The sequence below is a fragment of the Parus major genome, chromosome 10, assembly GCF_001522545.3.
Source record: "Parus major isolate Abel chromosome 10, Parus_major1.1, whole genome shotgun sequence".
NCBI lineage: Eukaryota > Metazoa > Chordata > Aves > Passeriformes > Paridae > Parus > Parus major.
This window is the reverse complement of record NC_031779.1, coordinates 17,910,998-17,922,482: the sequence shown is the minus strand read 5'-3', so window position 1 is coordinate 17,922,482 and position 11,485 is coordinate 17,910,998. Positions and strand designations below refer to the sequence as shown.

Here is an 11,485-nt window from a genome sequence, read left to right as displayed (position 1 = left end):
CTTTTCTCACCTCCTGTCTCACAAGATCCAAAGCAATCGAACAAACCTCCCCAGCCTACCTTCCAAAGGTCTGTCCACGAGAAGGGGGAGTTCCAGGGGTTGGGTGTAGTGCTGGAAGATTCTTTGGTACTTAACAGCCAGAGGGAGATGATGTTGCAGAGAGAGGCAGGTGAAAATTATCCCATTTTCAGGATGTCTCCTCTGCTGGCAGAGTCCTAAAACAAGAGAGGGTCAGGTGTGAAGGACATGTTAGTGGAGGAATTCCCAATCCAGTTTAATACCCACAGCCCCTAAGAAGATTAAATAGTATTGTATAGATTTGGGTCTATCTCTGAAGCCAATGCCTTTGTCTGCTACCACAGGTTTTTCCCATTGTGAGTGCAGGTGATTATCCCCTTCACAAACTCCTGGACTGAAGCACCAGCCATGGACACGGATCAGCCTCACGGCACTGGCGAGGGGTAAATCACATTTATAAACACTTTTAAATACGATACATGGAGCTGCATTTTGAGGCATCTCCCATGGCTGACAGGCCAGATGCCACACAAGCAGCTCTGCTGGTCTTTGCCACAGTATGTGTCTACTTTGCAATGCCAAAGGGAGTTTTAAAACTCGTTGACTCTTGGAAAAATCCCCCAGGGCCTGTGCCAAGAGCACTGAGGCAGAGGGAGGGAGCAGGTACCTGGGGATGGTGCCTGTGACGTTTCTGGGACACTGATATGGTGCAGCTCCACAGGGGAAAAAATAACATCTCTGGGCAAGGATTTAACAATCAAATCTAATCATTTTATCAATCTAATCTATATTTTAATGATCTAATCTAGATTTATCACAGGGGGATTAGAAAATTATTCTTTGATTTTGGATCCTTCATGCCAAGGACATCAAAGTGCTAGAGTGTGTCCAGGGAAGGGAATGGAGCTGGGAAGGAGCTGGATGCCCAGGAGAGGCTGGGGGAGCTGGGAAAGGGGCTCAGCCTGGAGAAGAGGAGGCTCAGGGGGAATTTCTGTCTCTGCACAGCTCCCTGCCAGGAGGGGACAGCCGGGGGGATCGGGCTCTGCTCCCAGGGAACAGGGACAGGAGGAGAGGGAACGGCCTCAAGTTGCACATGGGGAGATTTAGGTTGGATACTAGGGAAAATTTCTCTACTGAAAGGCTTGTTCAGCATTGGAACAGGCTGCCCAGGGCAGTGGTGGTGTCCCCATCCCTGGAGGGGTTTAAAAGCTGTGTGGATGTGGCACCTGGGGATGTGGCTTATGGTGGCATTGGCAGGGCTGGGGGAATAGTGGGACTTCATGGTCTTAGAGGGCTTTTCCAGCTAAACTATTCTGTGAATCTCTGATAATTTTAAAACGAACTGTTGTCTGAACACACAATTTCAGGAGTACATCCCAGTTTTGCACTGAAGCTTATTGCCTCCCGCCTCCCAAGTACAGAACCGGGAGAAGAAGGCGCAGTGCCCAGCCGGGATGCTTATCCATAAACCCTTCTCCACACGTAGCGATCATTTGTAGCCATGTTTTCCGTGGGCACGCCATTCCCTCAGCACGGACACCCCACATTCCCGCGGCCCCGCGGTGTCAGCCCCCACGGGCTGCCTGAGGCGCGGCCCTTCCCGCCCGGCTCGCGCCTTCCGGGGGGGGCGCTTTCCGTGCCGGACGCATGGCGGCGCGGCGGGCCGCGGTGTGCAGCAGCATTTCCCTTCCGCCGCCCTGCTCCGTGCCCGCCGCCGCCGCTCGGCCCGGCCCGTCCCGGGAGCGCTCCGGGAACAGCCCCGCTGAGGGCGAAGGCTTGTAGGGAGGGCTGGATCCCTGCCCGACCGCCCTCGGAGCGGCAGGGCTGCGCCTTTTCCCCAGCGAGGCTCAGCTCCTGCTGTCTCCAGGCCTTGCGCTGCACCCGGCTGGAAATGATGTGTGGGATTCAGCGTGCATTCACTTAATCTGTGCTCGGTCCCACGTTTTGAGGGGGAAGAGGGTAATTAATTGTCTCTTCTCTTTGGGGTCAGCGTGAGGGGGCGAGACGCGTGGCTCCAGGAGTGCAGCTTTGGTAATGATTTAATGTGAATTTCCGTCCCGCTGCAGGCAGTGATCCCGGTTGAGCCCGCCCGTGAGGGCGGCGGAGGAGCAGCTCAGCATGCCCACGGTGGTGGTGATGGACGTGTCGCTGTCCATGACGCGGCCGGTGTCGGTGGAGGGCTCCGAGGAGTACCAGCGCAAGCACCTGGCTGCCCACGGGCTCACCATGCTCTTCGAGCACATGGCCACCAACTACAAGCTGGAGTTCACGGCCTTGGTGGTGTTTTCATCCCTCTGGGAGCTGATGGTGCCTTTCACGAGAGACTACAACACGCTCCAGGTAGGGGGTGTGAACACTAAAGCAATAAACCGTAGACATTTTTAAAAAATCAGCCAATTACACCACCCAAGTACGGTGAAACTGTGTGATTTGGCATCATCCTGTGCACAACGTCTTGAATTGAGTGGGTTTGTCCTTATATTAAGGGCAGGTGAAATCAGTGTGTTTGAAACACTGAATTTTGCCAGTTGTACCTTTGCAGGTGAGCACTGGGGTGTGTCTGATTGACTCTAAAATGGGATGGAGGGAAGGGCTGCCTGATGAAGCCCTACAAGTGGTTCTGTGATGTCCCTGTTTTTGTGTAGCTGTTGGTTTTGATAAACAATGCAGCCAACAACATTTAGACAAGGCTTTGAGTCGAGTGATTTGGTAGAGAGAAGCTGCTCTTGAGAGTGTGTAGAAGTCAAAACAGTGCAAGAGTGACATTAAGTGATTTTAGGCTGCAGATGTGGTAGGAAGTTGGGAGGAAGAAATGGAAAGGAGAAAATTCAAGAGGGAAATTTAACATGGATGCAGTAAGGCACTGGAGCCTTAAATTATCTACTGAATCCAGTAAAAATTGTTCTGAGCCTCACATGCAGGAGGAAATGACACATTGCTGTCACAGGGCACCATGGTTTAGGTTTGTCCATTGGGCAAAGAGATTTTAAAAGCTGTTCTCTCTCATGTTTGCAGTTTAGCAGATGAGTGCTAGTGCATCCTGTCTGATTTATTTTCACTTCTCTAAGAGTTCATTTGAGAAATTTTGCAAGCCAGAAGCCCAACCAGGCTCCTTTAGCAAGTTCAAATCACAGCTGCACCCTGCTGCTGTGTTAAGTGTGAGGTTTTCACTTCTAGGAGAAAAGCTGGTTTATGGATGCAGGTACGAGTTTTGGGTTGGTTACTCTCTCTCTGGCAAAGAGTTTTTGTGAGACAAACTCCTTGTGGTCTCTGTCAATCTCTGAGAAGTTTGAGCTGCTCTGACACCTTCGAGGATTTTCTCAGCTAAATGTTTCCCATTAGATGCTGCTTCAGATTTTCACTCTTTTAAGACATGCAGAGGTGTTTTTCACTCTTTAAGAGCTGTGTTGATAATATCACAGTTCCTTCAAAGCCATGACTAACTGCTGGGTGTCTCCTGGCAGGGATATTCCCCCAGCAGTGACTGTGGTGTTTGTCTTTGCAGGAAGCCCTGAGTAACATGGATGATTATGACAAAACCTGTTTGGAGTCAGCGCTGCTGGGGGTTTGCAATATTGTCCAGCAGGAATGGGGGGCAGCAATTCCTTGCCAGGTATGGCTGATTTCACTGGTTTAAGTTCACTGCATGTTTAGTTATCCCTAGCAGGGAGATTGGAACTTGGTGATCTTTAAGACCCCTTCCAACCCAAACCATCCTATGCTTCTGTGATTGAGTCTATGCCTGTAAACTGTAGATAGAAATGTAAATGTAATTTGAGAGATTTGAATAGTCTCAGGCATGTTAGTACTGCAAAAACACAAAGAATTAGTATTTTGGCTAAACCTGCAATATGAACAGGAGGTGATCTTTCTGAAAATATTCAGCAGCAAAAAAAATTGAGACTGTTTCCTGCCCAATGTGTTATTGTAGTGCAGTGGATTATAAAATGTGGCTCAGGAGCACTGTTGTGCAGGCCTGGTGTTTGATCTGGATGCAATCTGCTGCCCCAGGAGCCTCACTCCATTTGGAAAGGGTAAAGTCACACATGCAGAAGCTTCTCCCCTCTAGTCCCTGATGGTTTCCAGGGCTTGTAATAATTCCAGCTCTCATCCAACAGCATGGGGCTGCTGCTGAGTGTGTTTTGATCTGACTTCTCTCCCAAATGAGTCATTTGCCATGCAGCTGCTCACACACCCCGTTCAGCCCTCCAAGCTCTCAGCCTTCCAAATCTGCTGCCTCTTATGGCAGAGTTTGCTTTTAACCCTCGGTTTTCTGAGACATTTAAGTTCAGTAATTTTGCAGCTCAGTGAGCTGGGAAGATGCCTGAAGCAATATTCCTTAAGGAGAAAAAGGATAGAGGTTTATTGGTTAGGCAGTGCTTCGTCATCCAACACAGACAAAAGGCACCTTGGGACAGCAAAAAACATTCAAAGCAAAGAACAAGAAAGATGTGAACACCAAGCTGAGATTAGACCTCAACTATTTTGTCTCTCATTTGTGTCATAGCTCATTTTACTGGCACTTCAGCTGCTGGGGTGGTGGAGGGCACTGGGGAATGGACTGTGCAGCCTTGGAGTGCTGGAAAACATCACTGGTGAGCACCAGTCCTGAGGACACTGCAAGAGAGACTGAGGATGAAGGGAGAATACAAATCTGGATGTAGCAATTACACATGGAGTTTCAATTGGATTTGATGTTCCTTACGTACCAGCCAGAAGTCATGCCTGCTGTTGCCATGCAGCATTGAAGGAGCAGCTCTTTTACTCCTCTGGAAGTGATTGGGTCACAGCTGAGTGTAAATAATCCTGTTATTCAGTGTAATTAGTGCAGGTTTCCACAAGGATTGACTCTGGATGTGCAATTGAATGGAAAATGTTTTTGCTGTAGTAGTTCTGCTGCAAAATGTGAGCATACTGCAGCTGCATTTGCAAAAAATTAAGGTCATTAATACTACCACCCTTTTTCGAGGTTTCTGTGGCTTGTAGTGGAAGTTGAGTTGCTCTCCAGATTCTGCAGAAGAAATGGGCTTTATCATCCATCTGAAAATAAACCTGGAATCCTTGAGTCCATCAGCAAGAGGCTGTTTTTTGGCTGTGTAGTCACTGTTCTTTTAGTGTACACTTAAAATGTATGAGATTCACATTTTAGTGCACTTAACTTAATGCCAAGAAAACGTTTCTTTACCATGCACACCGTGTAAATCATGAGGGTTCAGCCTTCAATTTCTCCTTTATGTGGGGGTTTTTGTGGAAATTTCGTTCGCAGTTCTTTGCCCAGTTCTGTGGAGGGATTCCGGGGGGAGCAGGGATTTTCGGTGGTGCTGCAGGAAGGCTCCTGCAGTGTGTGGGTGTTGAGGTGCCCGCTGCAGCGCGAAGTGGCTCACTTGTCCCGGTCCCTGCAGGTTGTCCTGGTCACCGACGGCTGCCTGGGCATCGGCAGAGGCTCCCTGCGCCACTCCCTGGCCACTCACAGCCAGCGCAGCGAGAGCAACAGGTTCCCACTGCCCTTCCCCTTCCCGTCCAAGCTCTACGTCATGTGCATGGCCAACCTGGAAGAGGTGAGGGCTTATTCTTTGTTGCACTGGATAATTGTTGGTCTTCTCTGAACTAACTACCAGGTCATCACAAAACATTGCGTTGATATTCTTGTGCTTAAGGTTTAGTTGACAGTCTGGTGCTTAGTTTATTGGGTGAAAGAGAATTTAAGGTTTATTATTGCACTATTATTATCTACTGCTACTACTATTATTACCATAATCTTTATGAATTGTGTCAGTTTGTCCCTGGGGAATATTACAGAATTTTAATTTTCTCTGTTTATATTACTACTGTATTAATTACACTGAATGCTTTTGGGGCTCTTCTTTATCTACAGTTAAATTCTTGAATAAATGACTTATGTTGCAAAGATGCTCAACACTTTAAACACAGTAGCTGTATGCAGAAATGTGAGAGGGGAAAACGGAAGTCTCCAAGCCAGTGCTCAAACCAGCTTTCCTTAGTTTTGAAGGAAATGTGTCCATTTTCTTCCTCCTTTCTCCTTCTCTTGCAAATTTCAATCCCAGCTTTAAAAATCTTCACAGGAGTTAGAATTCTTCTGCATAAACAGTGTTTAAAAAGAAGCCTATTTGACTAATATTCCTTAGATTAAGTTTTATTAATAGCACTGCTTTTGATTTGACACCTGTATTCTTGTGTCCTTCACAGAAGGGTTTTCTGCTTAGACATCAATTAGATCTCAGCTTTATGGTCTCTGTCAAGGATGATCCTTTTGATTAAACTGATGGATTGAAGCACTGTTTACATCTCAAAATAACTGGGAAAATATTTATTTTAAATCATCTATTTCTGATAAGTAATAAGAGAACATTGTCCGGGAGACAAAGAATGTTGGTTTATTTGAAAAGGAGAGAACAAAAAATCATGGGAGCATCCAATCAGATGCTTTTTGCTGTGTTGTGTATATTTTCTTTAAAAATACTGGTTAGTACAAAAGAGAATAAAAAGAACACTCAAGAAAAATATTTGCCTTTCTTTTTCTGCAGCTTCAAAGCACAGATTCCTTAGACTGCCTGGAACGGCTCATTGATTTAAACAATGGGGAAGGGCAGATTTTCACCATTGATGGCCCCCTGTGCCTGAAGAATGTGCAGTCCATGTTTGGGTGAGCACACTTGTAGATAACAGACCTTTGGGAAGGTCCCCAGATGGTATCTCAAAAGGAAAACAAATACAATAAGAAATCTGGTGATATGAGATGTTCTAATTAAACTGTGGGGTTTTTTTATTTTATTTTATGTTCTTTTTAACTGTAATTTCATCTCAGCCTTTACTGGTTCTGGTCAATATTTATTTTAGTCATTGTAACCAAACCATAGCATCTGTTTATGCTTGGCAGATAGAAGACAGCAATTTCCATAATTATTGTTCATTTGCCGTGAGTGGAATAATGCTGCTTTGTTTCATAGTTTAGCAACACTAGAACTATTTCATTAACTGTAATTTTAAATTAGTGTGCTTTAGACAAACTATTTTCATTTGATTTGTATTATGTTTTCCTTAATAACTGTGTTCTAGAAAGCTAATAGACCTGGCTTATACACCATTCCATGCTGTCCTCAAGTGTGGCCACTTAACATCTGATGTGCAAGTATTTCCCAGACCAGAACCTTTCATTATAGATGAGGAAATAGACCCCATTCCTAAAGCAATTAATACAGGTAATAAATCTTTGATTGCTTTTTTACTAAAATCCATTTGATTTCTGCCGTTTCACTACCACCTCTCATCCTGTGTAGTTATTGCTTCATCCACTTTATCTCTGAAGGATCTGATTGTGTAATTTTTTGGTGTATGTGGGGAAAAAATACCATCCTACTTCATCCATGTGTACCTGGTTAAGGGGCTGGAGTAGGGTAGAGGCACTTTCAGAGCTGAGGGTGCCAATTTCTAGGGGTAGAGTCTGGAAGACAGCCACAAGCTGCTTTCCATGAACACCCCCATAAGTTTCAGGGAGGAGAAATTATTTTTAAAAACAACTGTGCAAAGAAAAGCCTTCCCAGCCCTCCCATTAGTGGACACAGCTCCCATGAGCAGCAGGTGTTTGGTTTTTGTCTTTTGGAATTTATAAGACAGCAGTGGATTGTGTACAGTGTAAATATGAAAGTGCCCAGTTCTGTAACTGTCCAGCAGCACAGCTCATGGGCAGCAGTCTGTGTGTGCTGAAAGTCATCTCCAAAAGTTGTGTGTTTTATGTGTTTCTAACTTATTAACACCTTTACATTCCAGTTGAGTTTGGGTTCTCTTGTTCTACCTTTAGTCTTTGCTTCAGAAAACCTGGTGCTGTAAGAAGTGGAGATGTTAAATTGCCTCTGAATAAATTTCAGTTATTTCCAAATTTGACTTAAACAGTCTTAAATCTGTTGTCTCCCTGCAGATCTAGAAATTGTTGGGTTTGTAGATATTGCTGACATTTCCAGCCCTCCTGTCTTGTCCAGACACTTGGTACTTCCCATTGCACTTAACAGAGGTGAGCAAGTTGGGTTTATTTCAGCAAAAACTACTTTAAGCTTGTAATGTGGTTTAGACTGGAAGCATGGTTTTTTTTTTGCTTTTTCCAAACCAGATGTCATATTTGTGTGATTGCATTAAAATTAAAACCTTGACCACAGGCTCTCTTATTTTGCATACTGTGTTCTTTGTGAAGTTCCATAGAGGGACCAGGGTCCTTACAACATCATTATTAATAGAACATGCTAAACTTACAGCTCAGAATAATAATGAGCCATGAAATATGTGGTGCAAGATGAATATTTAATGCATTTGAGTACAGTGCAGTGGAATATTTATGTATCATTATTGTGCCACTTTGCCCAAGCAGTTCATTCTGCAGCTGTTTGTTCTACAAAAGTATTAATTAACTCTTGCAGGCAAATAGTAAAGGGTGGTGTCATGGAAACAGAACTCATGTGTTTGAATTTATTCTCATGTTTTCTCTTTGTTTGCTTTGATTCTTCCCCAGAGGGAGATGAGGTGGGACCTGGGATCACAGATGACACTGAAGATGAGAATTCAGCTAATCAGATTGCTGGGAAAATCCCCAACTTCTGTGTTTTATTACATGGCAGCCTGAAAGTGGAAGGCATGGTGGCTCTCGTCCAGTTGGGGTATGGAGCTGGATGTCTGCCTAAAAAATCTCTTACTTTGCTCATTTAAGCTTTATTTATAAATTATGCTTATTTATATCTGTATTCTCTGCAGAACTCTGCACTGCTAGACTAAGCTGTGGATTTTTAATTGCAGATTTGTTTCTGTCAGTACAAATTGCAAACATTGAGCCTCCACACAGTGAGAGGGAGGCACATTCTAGGCGGAGGGGTGGAAGATTTTCAGCCTTTGAGGGTTTGTTGTTTTCCACAGGCCAGAGTGGTATGGAATGCTTTATTCACAAGCTGATAGCAAGAAGAAATCAAACCTCATGATGTCACTCTTTGAACCTGGTCCTGAGCCCCTCCCATGGCTGGGGAAGATGGCACAGCTTGGCCCCATTTCAGGTACTGGTCACACTCCTCTGAATAATTCCTACACATTCAGTGTTGTGCGAATGATCTTGACAATTCTTAGTTGCTAAGCCTATAATTTTTTTCTCCCAGATGCAAAAGAAAACCCTTACGGGGAGGATGACAATAAGAGCCCCTTCCCTTTGCAGCCCAAGAACAAGCGCAGCTACGCTCAGAATGTCACTGTCTGGATCAAACCCAGTGGCCTCCAGGTAATGATCCAGGTTGTGCTGCTTTACCTGGAGCAGCAGGAGCCATCTCAGCAGGAACTGCAGTCTGTGCATGTCTTGCCCATTTAATGTAATTGCTTTATTGCTTTTCTTTCATTTTTATAAACACTGCCTCTTTACAATGTCATGATTAAAGTGCAATCAGAAAGCATAGCTTGGTTAATGAGAGCTGTGTCTCCAGTGGAGCATCTGGCTTGGTTTATTGGATTTAGTATAATTGCCAGTTATATTTCAGCCTTTGTGAGCTGCAGTCTTGTCAATGGTCAGAATAATTTATCCATGGAGTTTGGGGGTTGTTCTGCAGCTTCCCCCAGAAGCTGCCAAATTTTGGGATTTTTTTTTTCCTCTCTTTTCTGCAGACGGATGTACAGAAGATCTTGAGAAATGCAAGGAAACTCCCTGAAAAAACACAAACCTTCTATAAAGTGAGTAACATTCCAGGCTGGCCTAAGTTTGATCCCTAGTGATGGTTTTGCTTTTGACAGAGGAACCCCTGTGTGTTCTGTGCAGGCTTGCAGTGCTCTGCAAAAACTTACAGACGGGTTAGGTGAGACAAGGGGGTCTCATTTCAGTGGTCTGGAACTACATTTTCTGGCATAGATGTGTCATATCTACAACTGCCCCTCTGCTACTTCCATGGTGAAACTTCTATGCTGTTGTCCAGTCAGAAATTAACTGAGGGATCAGAGAGGAATAGGAATACAAATGTCATTCTGAGTCTTGAAAATGTCTTCTTCATTTTATCTACAACTGAAGCAGAGAAAGACCAAGTTCCAGGCACATTTGACCACACCATAATGATCCATAACCAGACTGTAGCTGGAGGGAATTATTCCTTTTGCAGGCTTAGTGCTGAAGCACTTTGGTATTGCAGCCTCCAGAGACTTGATGAATGAATACCCTGCCTAAGTGCACGTAAGCACTGTTCAGCTTATAGGGAAGAAAAATCAATGTATCTGCATTTTACTGGACACTGTGGTTAAACAGTCAGTGAAGCCTAAGCTGGAGCCCTGCTGGGACAAGACAAAGCAGGCAGGTACAATAGCTGAATGCACAGAAGGAAGAAGTAGAGGTTTATAGGAAAGGATCAAAGGAAAACCAGTTACCTTCAGCCCTGATTTTCTATCCATGAGCAGCTGGGCAGTTTCCAGTAGCTGCACTGTGAGTAACATCACCTTAAAAAACAGATACAAGAAACCCACGTTTGATGTCGAGGCTTGGAGTGGCTTTAAAAGGGGTTTTGTGTCTTTGCAGGAGCTGAATCGTTTGCGAAAGGCAGCTCTGGCCTTTGGCTTCCTGGAGCTGCTGAAGGGAGTGGCAGACATGCTGGAGAGGGAGTGCACCCTGCTCCCCGACACCGCTCACCCCGACGCCGCCTTCCAGCTCTCGCACGCGGCCCAGCAGCTCAAAGTGGCAAGTACCGGAGCCTCGGAATACGCTGCCTATGATCACAACATTGCTCCTCTGCAGACAGACTTTTCCAGTAGCAGCACTGAGAGAATGTGAAGTCTCCTTTTGGGAGCTTCTCTAGAGGGTTCAAATTTTATTCTGTTTACTTTTTAGGGCCTGTTCAATCACTGTTTGAAGAACTTACCCAAACGGGGAAGTTTTGCATCAGTGCTCTCTAAACAAAAGTAGCTCGTTTGTGGTGGCTTTTAGTCAGACCTGGAAACTGTGGGAAGTGTCCCAAACCCAGTGATGGTGTTGGATGATGGGTGGAAGTTACTTGGTACATGAGAGGAGAGAAAAAAAAATGCCACTGGAGGCAGCTCTTGGGTTTTGGCCTCCCCAAAATGCAGTTACTACGTGACTGAACTCACTGGTGAAAGTATCCTAAAAGGCAGGCAGCTACTAGACTTTAAACATCAACTTGATTAGTCCAAAGAAAGGTGTGAGGAGCACCCTGCAAGATCAGATACAGAGCTGATTTTGGGGTGTTGGCCCTGACTTTATGCCCAACATGACAGACAGTACTGAGCATTATCACTTGCACTGCAGTACTTATGCTTCTGAAAATAACTTGATCTTGGGACACATGTTTTTTTATTTGCATAATACAAATAAAGAGTAATTCTTCATGAAAATTTAAGTTGGATTTGTTCTGTTTTCATAGCAACCAGGTTTGTGGCCCAAAACACTGACCTCAGTGTTTTGACTCAGGTTCCCAGCTGTTTATCT

General features: G+C 44.9%; 1 protein-coding gene across 1 annotated transcript; it reads left to right on the top strand.

Annotated features, from left to right (window-relative positions):
- Window positions 1–1,673: 1,673 nt before the first annotated feature.
- INTS14 (integrator complex subunit 14) lies at window positions 1,674–11,396 on the top strand. The gene is made up of 12 exons (XM_015638579.3): window positions 1,674–1,977; window positions 2,085–2,358; window positions 3,524–3,631; window positions 5,421–5,576; window positions 6,564–6,682; window positions 7,096–7,238; window positions 7,955–8,047; window positions 8,540–8,684; window positions 8,938–9,071; window positions 9,171–9,289; window positions 9,667–9,732; window positions 10,562–11,396. Exons 2-12 carry the CDS (start codon window positions 2,137–2,139, stop codon window positions 10,811–10,813), a joined length of 1,557 nt encoding a protein of 518 aa, XP_015494065.1. The 5' UTR covers window positions 1,674–1,977; window positions 2,085–2,136; the 3' UTR covers window positions 10,814–11,396.
- Window positions 11,397–11,485: the final 89 nt, after the last annotated feature.

Excerpts from the sequence above, each read along its gene's own strand:
- INTS14 (XM_015638579.3), top strand. The coding sequence starts at position 2,137 with ATGCCCACGGTGGTGGTGATGGACGTGTCGCTGTCCATGACGCGGCCG. Across the intron at positions 3,632-5,420 it reads GGGCAGCAATTCCTTGCCAG|GTTGTCCTGGTCACCGACGG; the intron begins GTATGGCTGATT and ends CGGTCCCTGCAG. Across the intron at positions 8,048-8,539 it reads TCCCATTGCACTTAACAGAG|AGGGAGATGAGGTGGGACCT; the intron begins GTGAGCAAGTTG and ends ATTCTTCCCCAG.